This window comes from Puma concolor, chromosome A1 (assembly GCF_028749965.1).
Source record: "Puma concolor isolate L17-30 chromosome A1, mPumCon1.1.hap2, whole genome shotgun sequence".
In the NCBI taxonomy this organism is placed as follows: domain Eukaryota; kingdom Metazoa; phylum Chordata; class Mammalia; order Carnivora; family Felidae; genus Puma; species Puma concolor.
In genome coordinates this window covers 98131709-98148621 of record NC_141667.1, presented here as the reverse complement: position 1 = coordinate 98148621, position 16913 = coordinate 98131709, and the positions used below count along the sequence as shown (strand labels likewise).

Sequence of the window (16913 nt, the reverse complement as noted above, 5' to 3'; positions counted from 1 at the left end):
TCCGGGTGGCCAGGGACATTGTCCAGTATCAGAGGAACTTCTATAGGCAGTCCCTTACTGGCAAGGTACTTACTTACTTCAGGGACAAAACATCAATAAAACCAATTCAGAAAAAGGGTTCTCATTGTCCAGGCCTTCTTGTTGTATAGCCAAAGGACTGGTGGCTGGTGTTTATCCTGTCCCTTCAAGGATTAGAGGTTAGAAGCTTAAAAGATAAGGGCAGTCCTGATTATAAACCTGCCTGTATTTGCGCAAAACAGTCGAGTTAGCCTGTCCCTTCCTGCCTTAAATACTGGTGCTCACTTCTCTTCCCTGCTAATAAATGACCTTTGTGGCATTTTTTTTTTTTTTTTTTTTTTTTACTTTAATAGGGCACCTCATCTGCCTTAAACACATCTTTGGGCAAGTATGTTTTCTTCTCAATGATTTTCTTAATGGCATCTGGGAACTCAACTGCTGTCTCTTGGTTGGCAGAAGCTGCTTTCTCCTGTTGTCTTGACATTTTTTAAGCCAAACCTTTGTGTAAAACTATCAAACCATGCTTTTCTAGTGTTAAATTCTCCAGCTTTAGATCCTTTACTTTGCTTTTGCTTTAAAGTTTTCCTTTTATTACAGCAATCTTGGCTCCCACATAAATGCTGCATTTTCAATACAAGATTAAAAGGTATTTAGCAAAAAATGTAAGACTTTTGTCACCTGTTACTATCACTGCAGTGATAACTTCATGAATTTCCTTTTCTTGGAATGGTCCTTATACTGGATTCATTGATCTTAAGATGGTGGGCAGTTGTAGTTGCACACCTCAGCCTATGGTACATATCAGGCATTTCAACTTTTTCCTGTAATGCTGTGACTTTTCTCTGTTCTTGGGAGCACTTCCAGCATCACTAGAGGAAGTTTGTATGGGTCCCATCGTGTTATTCAGGGTTCACTGTATTGTACTAAACATGATAAAAAATAAGCAAGAACTGTGGGAGACCACTCTTATGGTAATTCTGAATGTATTACAGTTTGTTTTATGCAGTTATGATTTAATACTGCATCTTTATACTTGTCTATGTGTCTCTTGACTGTAAATGGTATCATGTAGAAAGTATTTATATATATATAATCGTGATGACTCTTTAAAAATTTTTTTAATGTTTATTTATTTATGAGACAGAGCAGGGGAGGGGCAGAGAGAGAGGGAGAGAGGATCTGAAGTGGGTTCTGTGCCAACAGCAGTGAGCCCAGCGCAGGGCTGAAACCCATGAACTGAACCGTGAGATCATGACCTGAGCTGAAGTCAGTCACTTCGGTACCCTCTGAACCACCCAGGCATCCCGTGATAACTTTTTATAACAGATGTATATATTTTTGTTGTAGTAAATGATAAAATAAACAAGTATCTACATATACAGTTATGATCACGACATAACTTTTTCTTTGATGTTTCTAGGCTCCTTGTTTTCAAACTGTTGCAGATCTACAAAAAAAATTTCCAATATGTTTATTGAAAAAAAAGCATGTATAAGTGGACCTATGTAGTTCCAACCTGTGTTGTTCAAGGGTCAAATGTACTTTCAGGTGTACCTTTCTTATATACCAGCTGAAGTGCATAAGGTGGTGTTAGTTGCAGAATTTTAAAATCCCTCACACTTTAAAATAATTGAGGTTTGCAGTAAATACGGAAATAAGGTAGATGGGACAAAGGTTTTTAAAATATCTTTTAATCAGTTAATTCTAGATTTTTTATTTCTTTAGCTGGTTATTTTGCACTCATCTGATATTAGCAGAAAATACAAATAGGCTGAGTAGCATTGTTCCTTGAATGGCAAAACCAGGTAAGAAACATTTGTATATGGTATAGTTAAGAGTTAGTTTTAGGTGTCTGGCTGCCTGGGTGGCTCAGTTGGTTGAGCATCCAACTCTTGATTTCAGCTCAGGTCATGATTACAGGATTGTAGAATCAAGCCCTTCATCAGGCTCCACTCTGAGCATGGAGCCTACTTGAGATTCTGTCTCTCTTTCTCTCTCTCTCTCTCTCTCTCTCTCTCCCCCTCTCCCACTCTGCCCCTATACCTCGCTTGTGCTCTTTCTCAAAAATAAACATCTAAAAAATTTTTTTTTAAGTTTATTTATTTTGAGAGAGAGCAAGAGAGAGAGAGAGCACACACAAGTATGAGCCAGGGGAGGGACGGAGAAAGAGAGCCAAGCAGGCTCCATGTTGTCAGCACAGAGCCCAATGCAGGGCTCGATCTCACAAACCATGAGATCATGACCTGAGCCAAAGTTGGACTCTTAACTGATTGAGCCACCCAGGCGCCCCTCAGAATAAATAAACGTTTAAAAAAATTGTTTAAATGGTTGACTACTGACTGATTTTCGTTACTTATGCTTTCTAAATTGAATGGCAATTCAGATGTGAGATTTCATTCGTTAGGAAAATTTTTGTTTAATCAAGTGAAAGTTTTGTTTAATTTCAATCCTTATTTTCTGATTTGCTGCACAATAGTATTTTGTTCTTTGTATCCTCCTTGACTCTTCTTAAAAGAGAGTGTTTTAGAGAACTGAAATTATCACAAATGAAAAGAAAATATGTAATCTCACGTTATATAGAAAACACTGCAGTGAGCATTTGAAGTTAATTTAATTTAGACATTCACATCCTGTTGATTGATAATTGGCTTTCTTGGGCAAAATGGAATTGAAATAATAGCCTACAGATAGATTTATCACATGGTTAAAAACATTAACTTCACAAATAGGTCTCAGCATTTCTGTTACCAGCTCTGTATTTGGACCATTTAACTTCTCTAAATCTGTTTATTCATCAGTAAAAGGGAGTCAATTTTTAAAAATTTTTTAAAATGTTTATTTTTGAGAGAGAGACAGAGCACAAGCTGGGGAGGGGCAGAGAGAGAGAGGGGGAGACAGAATCTGAAGCAGGCTCCAGGCTCTGAGCTGTTTTGTACAGAGCCTGATGCAGGGCTTGAACCCACAAATTGTGAGAACATGACATGAGCTGAAGTCAGATGCTTAACCGACTGAGCCACCCAGGTGCCCCAAAAGGGAGTCAGTATTGTTGCCTACCTCACAGTGGGTATTGTAAAAATGAAATGGCTAATTCATGTGTTTGCCATGGTCACTGACACATAATTTTCAATCAATGTTAACTTTTATTACAAAATATAGACTCAGTTAAGTGTAAAGGATATAGACCTTGAACCTCAGGTCTAGGTTTAAAATTGTTTAAGTTTAAAATTTCATTACTGGGGGGCCTTCTGGGTGGTTCGTTGGTTAAACGTTCGACTCTTGATTTCGGTTCGAGTCACGATTTCATGGTTTGTGAGATCAAGCCCTGTGTTGGGCTCTATGCTGAGACAGTGTAGAGCCTGCTTGGTTTTCTTTCTATTCCTTTCCCTCTCCCTTTTTCTGTCCCTTCCCTGTTCTCTCTCTCTCTCTCTCTCTCTCTCTCTCTCACACACACACACACACACACACACGTGCGCTCTCTAAAAATAAATCAGTAAAAAAAATTTTTTATTACATGCAAACTTTTTATTTCCTTCTGCTTTTGGAAAAGCATAGACAGGAGGAAGACAGAGTGTAGGGATCTAGGGTCTCTTTCATCCCAGTGTTATGCTTTTTCATTTAGACTAATCTAGTGAATGATTTTTAAATGGTTTTTATGTCACAGACTCCATTATGAATATAAAAATTTTGAGTCCTTTTTTTAAAGAAAAATATATATGCAAAATTTTATGCACAATTTGGGTGGGTTTTGTGCTCCTTCCTTTTAAAGCTTACCTGTGGAGCACCTGTTCAAAAAGAATTGATTTCAGCACAAAATTATTAGAGTGAAAATGGGGTTGATTTCTAGAGTGTTGCATTCCAAAGTAACAGTAATTAAGACCACGAAAGTAGCTGTACTTTGTAGGTTCTATTTTATTCTAATGTTATGACTTCAGCAAGAATCTCACGTATTACTTTGTTCTCTTAATAGTAATGAAGTTACCCACCATGTCCCAGAAATGCTCAAGATCTTATCAGAGGCCAGATATCACTTGTGTGAGCACAATATTCTATGAACAAAACAATTTTAGTGCAGTTTTGTACTAGTGTAGTAGAGGTACCAACAGGTAACACTTATTGATGACTTAGAATGTGCCTCCATATTCCCTGTTAAGCCCTTTATATTCATTTCATCTATTTAAAAGTAGATTCCACTGTTACTCCCATTTTGTAAATAGAAAATCTCAGATTTAGGTTTCGATTTTCTTGAAACTATACAACTTTGAGTCGGAGATTCTGGATTTAAGCCCAAGTCTGTCTCTAAAGCTACATGCTCTTAGTTACCATGCCAAGTTACTGAAGACAAAACATTTGGTATTTTACTTAACTTTGTGCTGCCTTATCATGGTTAAATGTGAAATTTCCATTAGCTCTTTTGAAATAATGACCTACCTTGTCTTCTCTGCCTCTTCAAACCATAGTTAATATCGCTGATACTGATATATAGTATGAAATAAACTTTATATAAGATTATATAAATCTGTTTTCTGAGAATCTAATATGAAAATTTTGGGGAGGACTTTTTTGTTAAAAGGTGTGTTATAACTTGGCAGTATACTATTTGAAGACATTAAACCAAAACCAGCTGGCTTGAGATTTGGTTTTCCAATAGATTTTAATCTGGAAGAGCTCAGATGGCAAGTAGCAGAAAGCTTTTATTGTTTATTTATTTATTTATACTGATGAGGAAATAGATTACATAGGTGGGTTTATTGTGAATAAATATAATTACTTACATAAATACTTGATTGTAAACTGAGGCAGATTACAGTTTAAAACCACTTAGCTTAAATCAGTTAATAGTGGTTTTCTAACTAACTGTATTTGTACTCTCATCTTCTTTGGCTTAAAGTGGCTGTATACAAGCTTTGTTATTTAAACATTTTGTTTACTAATCTTTTCATGTATACAAGACCCACTGCTTTTGGTTCTGGATACCAATAGAAGTCTTTATGCAGCCCGATGATGTTTTACTTGCTGGACTTTTTCTGATTTTGGCTCAGGTACAGCCGTCTACCTGGGTGTCTTGTGGCATTTACACATTTCTTCAGCCTTAGCTGACTTTTCCTTCAAACATCTCAAATGAACTTGATATTCATGTGATGATTGTATTGCTCAAGTTTGTTAATTTACACTTTATAGCGTTTTCCACTATTTGGTGTATAGGGAGTTATTTATATTTAATATACTTTTTAACATTGTGATTAGCTCACTTTTTTGCATTTTTGATAATTTTTAGGCTTTTGGCAGGGAATGTATAACCCATGTTGTAAAACTGTTTTCACAGTAGAGTCAGATTCACATGCTCTTATATCATGTTGATATAATGGCCTATATTTTCAGTGACTGCTTGTATGTTGAAAATGAGGCAACATTTTTAAAATTTGAATTGGACTAACTTTGCATTTGTAATAATTTGAATAGATTATAGAGAAACCACTCTTGGGCACTCTTGGAGGTAAGAGTTCAGATAGTTAAGTGCTGGTATATGGAGTTTATATCTCAGAGAAATTTGGCCATTTGAATGTCTTTGGTGAAGTGGCTGTTCATGTCTTCTTCCTATTTCTTCACTGGATTATTTGTTTGTGTGTGTGTGTGTGGGTGTGTTGAGTTCGATAAGTACTTTATAGTTTTCGGATACTAACCCTTTATCTGATATGTCATTTGCAAATATCTTCTCCCATTCTGTCGGTTGCCTTTTAGTTTCGTTGATTGTATCCTTCGCTGTGTAGAAGCTTTTTATTTTGATGAGGTCCCAATAGTTAATTTTTGCTTTTGTTTCCCTTGCCTCCAGAGACATGTTGAGTAAGAAGTTGGTGCAGCTGAGGTCAAAGAGGTTTTTGCCTGCTTTATCCTAAAGGATTTTAATGGCTGCCTGTCTTACATTTAAGTCTTTCATCCATTTTGAGTTTATTTTTGTGTATGGTGTAAGAAAGTGGTCCAGGTTCATTCTTCTGCATGTCGCTGTCCAGTTTTCCCAGCAGCATTTGTTGAAGAGACTGTCTTTATTCCATTGGATATTCTTTCCTGCTTTGTCAAAGATTAGTTGACCCCATAGCTGTGGGTCCATTTCTAGGCTTTCTATTCTGTTCCTTTGATCTGTGTGTCTTTGTTGTGCCACTACCATACTGTCTTGATCATTACAGTTTTGTGATACAGCTTGAAGTGCAGAATTGTGATGCCTCCCACTTTGCCTTTCTTTTTCAACATTATGTTGACTTTTCTAGTTCCTTAAAAATTTTAGAATTGTTTGTTCTAGCTCTGTGAAAAATGCTGTTATTATTTTGATATAGATTGCAAAAACAGCATTTTTAAAAGTTTATTTTGAGAGAGAGTGAGAGAGAGAGAGAGAGAGAGAGAGAACATGTGCAGTGTTGTAGACTCTAAGTCTAAAGTTCTCTTTTGGCCAGCAAAAGAGTAGATGCAGGATTAAAGCAATAGATGGCTAATGTCTGGGAAAAGACACGAGCCCCGAATAAGGGTCCTTGCCTTGTATTTATTCAGATCAGAAAGCTTACAAATGTGATGGGCGTGTACAAAGAGACAAAGAAACTGGGAATATCAACTTGGGGACGTGAGGGAAGAGGGATTTTTTTTGAAGATATATGGTGTTGGGGTTTGGGTCTATATAAAACAAAATCCTGGCACCGGGCAGATGGGCAGATGATTGTTAACAGCAGACAGGAGGCGCCGTGTCTGTTTAACGTAGCTATCCTAGGGGATGAGACAGATAGGGGGAATAACCTCAGGATTAATAAGGCACCTTTTCTTTTGTTAACCATGTCTGCTCTGGGCTGCGTTGCTTGCAGTGTAGTTAGTGGTCCATAGTCCAGTTCACCAATTTACCTAACTTGGCCTTATCCTCCTGTGAAAGCAGCTTTTCTGCTATAGTACTTGGGGGTGCTTCCACCCTGAATTGGGGTGCTTCCACCCTGAATATCTAATCTCGTTTATTTCATATACCTATGTATTAGGCACCTTTGCGCCTGTTCCTGTTTAGGGTCTTTGCCCCTCCCTGTCTGTTCTGGGGGATCTGCACCCCCTTTCTATTTCGGGGTGCCTTTGTACCTCCCTATTCCTGGCTCCTTGTACCTCCCTATTCTTGGGGTGGCTTTGCACCCCCCAATTCTTGGGGTGGCAATCTGGTTTACCCAAACTCGGGTGTGAGCATTTTATGGCTTTGTATTTTTTTATGCCTTGTTAACCCATTGATGTAAGCCTGTAATATAACCCATTGATGTAAGTGTAATATATTACTGGTAGAATTACTGTGAAAGTGGAACGATTTGATTTAAATCTAATATAGAAAACATTAGTCATAAACTACTAAAATCTGCTTTTTTGTGTGCTTTGGAGAAATGACTGATTCTAGAACAGGGAAAATACAACATGAGCAGAGATTAAGTGCTTAAGCAAACAGATTCTGAAAGGCTAAAGCTGGAATAATTTTAGCAACAAAATGATAGTGTTTAATTTTAACCCAAAGAGTAGAAAAATATCCATGAGTCCATACAGATATAAACAAATGGAGCTGAAAGGACAGATCTTTCTTACAGAATTTGAAATCATAAATGTGGATTCTCCTCTTTCTAAGCAGTAGTGCTTAATTGTCCTCTCTTTGAATGGGGAGTAGACTTAGTGACTCACCTTTTTTTAATTTTTTTAAAAAAATTTATTAATTTTTGAGAAACAGAGAGTGAGTGGGGGAGGGGCAGAGAAAGAGAGAGGGAGACACAGAATTGGAAGCAGGCTCCAGACTCTGAGCTGTCAGTACAGAGCCCGTTGCGTGTCTCGGACTCCTGAACTGTGAGGTCATAACCTGAGCTGAAGTTGGACGCTTAACCGACTGAGCCACCCAGGCGCCCCCGACTTAATGACCCATCTTAAAAGCTGAGTACATGTGTGCTGGGCAGAAAAGAGGACTATATTGAGCATTTTAGACACAGTATAAATAAAAGCATTGACATAGCAAGACATGTTCTTCAGTTTATTTTATGAAGACAGAGATATGCTTGGTTACATTATTTGGACTTCATCCTGTAGTCGGTGGTTCAAACATTGGAAGATATAATCATCACCTAGGAAGCTTTCCTGTAAACACAGTTTTACAATATGACATGGAGGTGGATCTTGAAATAAGATACTGAGAAGCAATCTAGGTTAGAGAAAGAGGTCAGATGCCATTAAAAAAACAAAGAGAGACTTGAGAAAGTTCATTGGAAATTCATAGGTTGGTCATGACTTTGAAGTACCTTTGGAGGAATACGTTACGAGAGGCCATGTTGCAGTGGATTGAGAAGTGAATAGGAATGGGGTCTGTAAAATGAACAAGTCAGGAGATGATAGATGTTGGAGAGGATGTGGAGAAATGGGAACCCTCTTGCACTGTTGGTGGGAATGAAAACTGGTGCAGCCACTCTGGAAAACAGTGTGGAGGTTCCTCAAAAAATTAAAAATAGATCTACCTTGTGACCCAACAATAGCACTGCTAGGAATTTACCCAAGGGATAAGGAGTGCTGAGGCACAGGGGCACTTGTACCCCAGTGTTTATAGGAGCACTTTCATCAATAGCCAAATTATGGAAAGAGCCTAAATGCCCATCAACTGATGAATGGATAAAGAAGTTGTGGTTTATATATACAATGGAATACTACTTGTCAATGAGAAAGAATGAAATATGGGCTTTTGTAGCAACGTGGATGGAACTAGGGAGTATTATGCGAAGTGAAATAAGGTAGAGAAGGACAGATACCATATGTTTTCATTCATATGTGGATCCTGAGAAACTTAACAGAAGACCATGGGGGAGGGGAAGAGGGGAAAAAAATAAAAGTTACAGAGAGGGAAGGAGGCAAACCATAAGAGACTCTTAAATACTGAGAACATACTGAGACTCTTAAAACTGAGGGTTGGGGGGGGTGGGGGAGAGAGGAAAGTGGGTGATGGGCATTGAGGAGGACACCTGTTGGGATGAGCACTGGGTGTTGTATGGAAACCAATTTGACAATAAATTATATATATATATATATATATATATAGGAATGGGATGTGTAGAGGAAATCAAGACTTATTATTGGTGAGAAGGAGGGAGATCAAGGAGGTGGAAGTTAAGCAGGGAAGACAGGGCTAAAGGAAGGCTATTTGAAGATGAAAACTCTGTGTTTATACACTGGGAAGATCCTAGTGGAAGAAGTGAAGACACTTAGGAAACAAGATGAGTAACTACTGAAGTAGAATGCTCCAGAGGAATAGAGTGATGGACTAAATATTTTTATGCAAGTGTCGATTTCGACATGAGTGATACTGCCTCCTCATAGATAAGCAGTAAGAAAGGTTGGTGGCATCTATAAACTTGGAACGTCATTGTATTGAGCAGGAAGTTGAGGTTTATTTCTGTGGCTTCTGGTTTTGTCTTTGATGAGGGAAACGGAGTTTTATGCTGGTACTGAGTAAGTTGAAATGTTAAGGACCTTGAAATATGTGTTTAGGCATTGGAATGGTCACTGTGATAAAAAGAGAATGGAGTCAATTTGCGACAGTTGAAAATGTTACCAAACAAATCAAATAAAGTAATATGTTAAAAAGGTAGTGTATCATGATCAAGTGGATAGAGCTTTTCAAGGAATTCATGGTTGGTTTGACATTAAATAATTTACCATACTATAAACTGAAATAGAAAAATCATAAGATTATCTTAATTGATGTTAAAATACAACTTGAAAAAATTCAACACTCAATCACTCGGGATGAAAACAAGGCATCTATGAAAAATTATAACAGTTAACACCATACTTAATGCTCAAAGACTATATGCTTCTACCTAAGGTGAAGAACAGGATAAAGATGTTCATTTTCAACACTTCCATAAAACACTGTAGTGGAAATCCTGGCCAGTATAAACAGGCAAGAAAAAGAAAGAAAAGGCATCTAGATTAGGAAGGAAGAAGTAAAACTATTTGCAGATCTCTTGTTCATCTATATAGAAAATATAATAGGAGAAGTATACCTTGTTAATAGTTTGGAAGATTTGATGTTACTGTGATTTGATTTCTCTCAAAATGGATCTGTAGATGCAATGCAATTCCAGTAAAAATCCCAGCAGGTTGTTTTTATGGAATTGAACAGGTGATTCTGAAAGGTATAGAGAAATATAAAAGCCTAGAATGACAAAAACAACTTTGAAAAAGGGCAATAAGTTTGGATAGCTAACATCACTTAATTTGAAGACTTAATCGAAAACCACCATAATCATAAGTGTGATACTGACATAAAGGAAGGCAGGTAGAACAGTAGGACAGAACAGTGTCCAGAAATAAACCCACCCATATATAGATTACTGATTTTTCAAAAAGATAAAATGGTAATGTAGTTCTGAAAGGATAGTCTTTTAAAGAAATGCTGTGTAAATAAGAAAAAACTTGGGGCGCCTGGGTGGCGCAGTCGGTTAGGCGTCCGACTTCAGCCAGGTCACGATCTCACAGTCTGTGAGTTCGAGCCCCGTGTCGGGCGCTGGGCTGATGGCTCAGAGCCTGGAGCCTGTTTCCGATTCTGTGTCTCCCTCTCTCTCTGCCCCCTCCCCCATTCATGCTCTGTCTCTCTCTGTCCCAAAAATAAATAAACGTTGAAAAAAAAAATTAAAAAAAAAAATAAGAAAAAACTTTAATCCATACCTCATACTATATTTTAAAAAATTAATTCAAAAGGGAACATAAGCTTAAATGCAAAACTGAAAGTATAAAACCTTCAGAGAAAAAAAAAACTCTTGTGTTTTTGGCTTTGTCAAAGATTTCTCAGATAAAACAGTAATTTCAAGATCCATAAAAGAACTAACTCATAAATTAGAGTTCATAAAAAGGCAAAACTTCTGCTCTTTAAAAGACACCCTACAGGGGCGCCTGGGTGGCGCAGTCGGTTAAGCTTCCGACTTCAGCCAGGTCACGATCTCGCGGTCCGTGAGTTCAAGCCCCGCGTCGGGCTCTGGGCTGATGGCTCAGAGCCTGGAGCCTGTTTCCGATTCTGTGTCTCCCTCTCTCTCTGCCCCTCCCCCGTTCATGCTCTGTCTCTCTCTGTCTCAAAAATAAATAAACGTTGAAAAAAAAAAAAAATAAAAGACACCCTACAAAGAATGAAAAGACAAGCCAGAGACGGAGAAAATCCTGCCAGACATTTATCTGATAAGTGAGTGGTATGTCCAAACTCATAAAACCTAACAATAAGAGGAAAAGACAGTTAAAACCTTGAAAAAAGATGTGAACAGTCCATGACAGAAGTTAGATGTATGGATGGCAAAAAGCGGATGAAAAAGTGCTCAACAACATTAGCTATTAGAAAATGCAAATTCAAACTACATGAGATAGCATTATATACCTATAAGATTGACTAAAATTTAAAGGGTTGACTATACCAAGTGTTGGTGAGATGTGTGGAAGAACTGGAATACTCATACAGTGCCACTGTGACTATAAAACGGAATAACCTCTCTGGAAAACAGTTTGGCAATTTGTTAAAAAGTTAAAACATATACCTTTTAGGTGACCTATCTGTTCTACTTTTAGATAGTTACCCAAGAGAAAAGGAACTTTACGTTCATGTGAAGATTTATACATGAATGTTAATACCAGCTTTATTTGTCATAGTAAAAAACTAGATTTAACTTAAAAGTCCATCAGTAGTTGAATGAATAAACAAACTGTGGTCTATACAGTGGAATACTACTCAGTGAAGAGTAATGAACTCGATACATGCAACAACACAAATGAATCTCAGAATAATTGGGTGGAGTAAAAGAAAGCAGACAAAAAAGTATATTCTGTATGATCCCATTTATGTAAAATTAAAATTGTAAAATATGAAAACTGTAGTGACAGTAAACAGTGAGTGAAATGAAGACGGAGAGATTATCCAGGTGCACAAGGAGACTTTTGGAAAATACTCATTATTTTGTTGATGTAGATTTGTGGGTATATCATATGTCAAACTTTATCAAAATGTGTATTTAAAGTATTTGCTGTTTGTTGTGTAATTATAACTCAAACTGTTTAATAATTGAAAAGAAAACAAAATTTTTTTGCCATGATGTTTGTGGTACAGTTGAAAAGTGAAAGGACCAAAAATGAGGTTGGAGTTACAGTGTCATCATTGAGTATTGGAAAAATACATTATTCCAATTATTTATGTACATTATTATGGTAGCCTTTAGTGGTTGCCAGTGGTATTTTTAAAAATATTTTTATTTCTTAATGTTTAAATGTCTTTCTTCATGTGAATATAAAAGTACTGAGAAAAATGACATTTTCCTCTTTTTTCTCTTCTCTCCTCCCCCCCCCCTTTTTTTTAAAGGAGTGACAGTTCATTCAGATTCTTTGTATTCTTCTTCGTCTATATTTGTCAGTTTGCTGTTCATGTACTCCAGGCTGCAGGATTTCATAATTGGGGCAACTGGTAAGCCGTTTACTTTAATTACTCTAGTTTTAATCTGTTTGTGTAGTACCTCTATATAATTTTTGGCTTCCTAAAAATAGTTAACATAGAAAAGCCAGATTATCTAAAGTAAAAATAGTAAAAAATGCAATTTAAAAAATGTCTAAGGCATAACCTTTGGGCAAACCATTCTATATGAAAATTAGGTTGCCATCTTTTTATTTTTTTTCAAGAAACAAACTTTTTTTTTTTTAAGTTTATTTATTTAGAGAGTGAGCAGGGAAGGGGGGGAGAGAGAGGGAGGGAGGGAGGGAGGGAGGGAGGGAGGGAGGGAGAACTCCAAGTAGGCTCTACACTGTTAGCTTGGAGTCCATTGTGGGGGTCAAACCCACAAACTGTTGGAACATGACCTGAGCCGAAACCAAGAGCTGGATGCTTAACTGACTGAGCCACCCAGGCGCCCCTAGGTTGCCATTTTTAAAAACAGCATATTGTATCTAGTTTAAATGAAATGTATATATAACAGGTACTAAAAGGAAGAGTAAAAAGACTGAGGAGTGGTCAGAGCTGGGCCAAGGATTGTGGAGGGGAGAGGAAAGAACTTGTAGGATTTAAAGGAAAAGAATACCTGTTATGTGTAAAGCACTGTTTTAGGTATATAAACATATATTTCCATACAAACACATGCATGTGAACACTTGTCTTTGAAAAATGGTATCACTGCAATGCTCACTTTGGGAGACCCTCAGAAACTGAAACTATTTGGACTCAAGCTAGGAGATAATAGCAAATTTGTATCTGTGTTCATACACTTTGGAACAATCATTCCTTGAATGAAAAAGTGGGTAGAAGAGTACACATCTCTAAAATTATCCCTCCCTCTCTTGTATTTTAATTGAGTTACATACAGTTGAGTTCTTATAAACAACACCATATACAAGACAGTTTTGCTGCACTGTACATAAACTAAAATAAGCATGTAGCTGGAGTGAATTGAGGACTTAAGTTTAGTGTGCTACCACCAAATCAGAATAGAGACTGGCAATCAGACAATTATCGGTAGCTTTGTGGATCTCCTAATGGGCATGTATACAGGTAGAGAATTTTTATGGATACCTTAAATCAGTTCTTGAAAAACGTAGCATTTGTTATCATTTCTTTTTTTTTATTATTTTTTTATTTTTTTAATTTTTTTTTTCAACGTTTATTTTATTTTTGGGACAGAGAGAGACAGAGCATGAATGGGGGAGGGGCAGAGAGAGGGAGACACAGAATCGGAAACAGGCTCCAGGCTCTGAGCCATCAGCCCAGAGCCTGACGCGGGGCTCAAACTCACGGACCGCAAGATCGTGACCTGGCTGAAGTCGGACGCTTAACCGACTGCGCCACCCAGGCGCCCCATGTTATCATTTCTAATAGTGTGTTTAGTCTTTGGCATATGAGGGAAAGAAAATGTTCTTAAATGTTTAATTAAAAAATACATTGTTTATGTTAACAACACAAGTTTTTTAATTTTATGAAATTGAAGTAATTTGTTTAGTTTTTTTCAGCACAGATTCAGAAGAAAGTGTTAAAATTGAGCATAACAGAATGTGTAGTGGCTACATAGCACAGGAGACTGATAGGAAGGGGCCATACCAGATGACCCGTTTGAAGATCAACCTCATGTGATCCAGCAACTTTTTAAAAAATTAAACTGTTTATTTTGAGATAATTGCAGATTCACACAATTAGAAGAAATAAAATTCTATACCAAATTTTCCCAAGGGTAACATCTTGCAAAGTCATGGTATAATTTCGAAACAAGAATCTTGACAGTCATAAGTAGAGATAACATTTCCATCACCAGAGAATCCCTCATGTTGCCCTTTTGTAGCACATTAATTTCCCTCCTGCCCTCATCCACTTATTAACCCCAGCTATCACTAATGTGTTGTTCGTTTCTGTAATTTTGCCATTTTAAGAATGTTATTTAAATGGGGTCACTTGGGTGGCTCAGTGGTTAGGTGCCTGGCTCTTGATCTCAGCTCAGGTCTTGATCTCGGGGTTGTGAGTTCAAGCCCTGCATTGGGCTCCATGCTAGGCATGAAGCCCACTTAAAAAAAAAAAAAAAAAAAAAAAAAAAGTTGTATAAATGGCATCATGGGATAAGTAACTTTTGTCTTTTTGTGCTCAGCATAGTTCTCTGGAGATTCATCTGGGTTATTGTGTGTATCAGTGGCCATAGTTCTTTCTTTTTTATTCCTCAGTAAAACTCTGGATGTACCGCAGTTTGTTTATCCGTTCACCAGTGAAGGACTAGACTTTTCTCATTTTAGGCTATTATAAATAAAGCCTCTACAAACATTTGTGAACAGGTTTTATGTGAACATCTGTTTTCATTTCTCTGTGATAAATATCCAAGAGTATAATTGTTGGTTCATATGGAAGTTTCATGTTTAGTGATCTTTTTAAGAAACTAACAGACTGTTTTTCAGGATGACTGTACCATTTTACATTGCCACCAACAATGTATGAGTTACTCAGCTTCCACATTCTGGCCAGCATTTAGTGTTGTCACTTTTTAAAATTTTAGCTGTTTTGATAGCTGGATAGTGATATCTCACTGAGGTTATAAGTTGTATTTCTCTGGTGACTCATGATGTTGAACATCTTTTCATGTGATCTTCCCCCCTCTTTATAGCCTCTTGATGAAACATCCTTTCATGTGTTTTGCCCATTTTCTAATTGAATTTTTTTTCTAACTGTTGAACTTTGAAAGTTCTTCATATATTCTGCATGCTAATCATTAGTTGGATATATGGTTTACAAATATTTTTTTCCATAACTAAGCAGAATTTAAAATGAACTTAAAGTAATAATGAATGCCTATACTTAAAAAGTAAAATCTGGTGGTACACACTTTAGGCTCTGGCATTTTCTATTGGGTTTGAATTTAGACTATGCCATTTATTAGCTATATGACTGAGAAAGTTACTGAATATCTCTGATTCAGTTGCTTATGTGTATAATAAGGATTTAAAACAACATCTATCTATGGGGTGCCTGGGTGGCCCAGTCGGTTAAGTATCCGACTTCAGCTCAGGTCATGATCTTATGTTTTGTGAGTTCGAGCCCTGCGTCGGGCTCTGTGCTGACAGCTCAGAGACTGAAGCCTGTTTCAGGTTCTCTGTGTCCCTCTCTGTCTGCTCCTCCTCCACTAATGCTTTGTCTCTCAAAAATAAATAAATGTTTAAAAAAAACACTTTTTTTTTAAATAGCATCTAAGGGAATTGTTGTGAGAATTAAAAGAGTTAACATGAAGAATTTGAACATTGTGTGGCTTATAAGTGCTGAATATGTGTTGGTCCTTATTTTTTAAAAACCCGGCATTAATTTATTTGTCTAATTATACTCTTTTTTAAAAAAATTACTTGTTAGTGGTTGGATTTCATCCCTTACTGGTCTCAACCAAAGTATTCCTGTTGGAATTATGATGATCATCATAGCAGCACTTTTCACAGCATCAGCGGTCATCTCACTAGTTATGTTTAAAAAGGTAAGTGACATTTTACATCTGTAAATTTTTATAGTTAATCTTATGTGCAGTTCTCATTTTCCCATTTTGCTTATTATTTTTTTTAATGTTTATTTGATTTTGAGAGAGAGAGAGATGAGAAAGAGAGAGAGTGTGAATCAGGGAGGAGCAGAGAGGGAGACAGAATCCAAAGCAGGCTCCAGGCTCTGAGCTGTCAGCACAAAGCCCCATGAGGGGCTCGAACTCACAAATCATTAGATTGTGACCTGAGCCGAAGTTGGATGCTTAATGACTGAGACACCTAGGTGCCCCTCCCATTTTGCTCCTAATTCAGTGTAACCTCAAGCCATTTTGTTCTTCTTGTTACAAGTGTGCTCTCTGAGCATTACAATTAGAAGTTATGGATAGGTAATATTGCCTCACGTTTTTAACTTACTCTAAAAAGGGAATATTTTAAAATCCTGTTATTACTTAGGGCTTCTTTCATGAAGAGTCAGCCTCATTTTGAAAATTTGGAATTGGGGTGCCTGGGTGGCTCAGTTGGTTAAGCATCTGACTTCAGCTCAGGTCATGATCTTGTGGTTCATGGGTTCGAGCCCTGTGTCAGGCTCTGTGCTGACAGCTCAGAGCCTGGAGTCTGCTTGGGATTCTGTGTCTCCCTCTCTCTCTCCCCCTCTCCTGCTTGTGCTCTGTCTCTCTTAATCTCTCAAAATTGAATAAATGTTAATTTTTTTTTAATTTGGAATTAAAAAAATACATATTCTGATTTCTTTTTTTGAATATAAAGCATATTTGCCTAATTGATAAATAGAAGTAAAAAAGTGTGGAAAGTGCATTTTGTTTGTATTTGAAATTGAAAGACATGAAATTATGAGTATAAAGTAAGCTGATGATGGGTTTGGGCTGGGTTATAACATGAAT

The 16913-nt window shown here is 37.1% G+C and overlaps 1 protein-coding gene across 2 annotated transcripts in view; it reads left to right on the top strand.

Annotated features, from left to right (window-relative positions):
- The window catches only part of SCAMP1 (secretory carrier membrane protein 1), a 131361-nt gene that overhangs the window by 96902 nt on the left and 17546 nt on the right, over positions 1-16913 (top strand). For both annotated transcript variants that reach the window (XM_025924300.2, XM_025924299.2), the window contains 2 exons: positions 12395-12496; positions 15896-16013. In XM_025924300.2, the coding sequence (XP_025780085.1) occupies positions 12395-12496; positions 15896-16013 (220 nt within the window). The remainder of the gene's footprint in view (positions 1-12394; positions 12497-15895; positions 16014-16913) is intronic.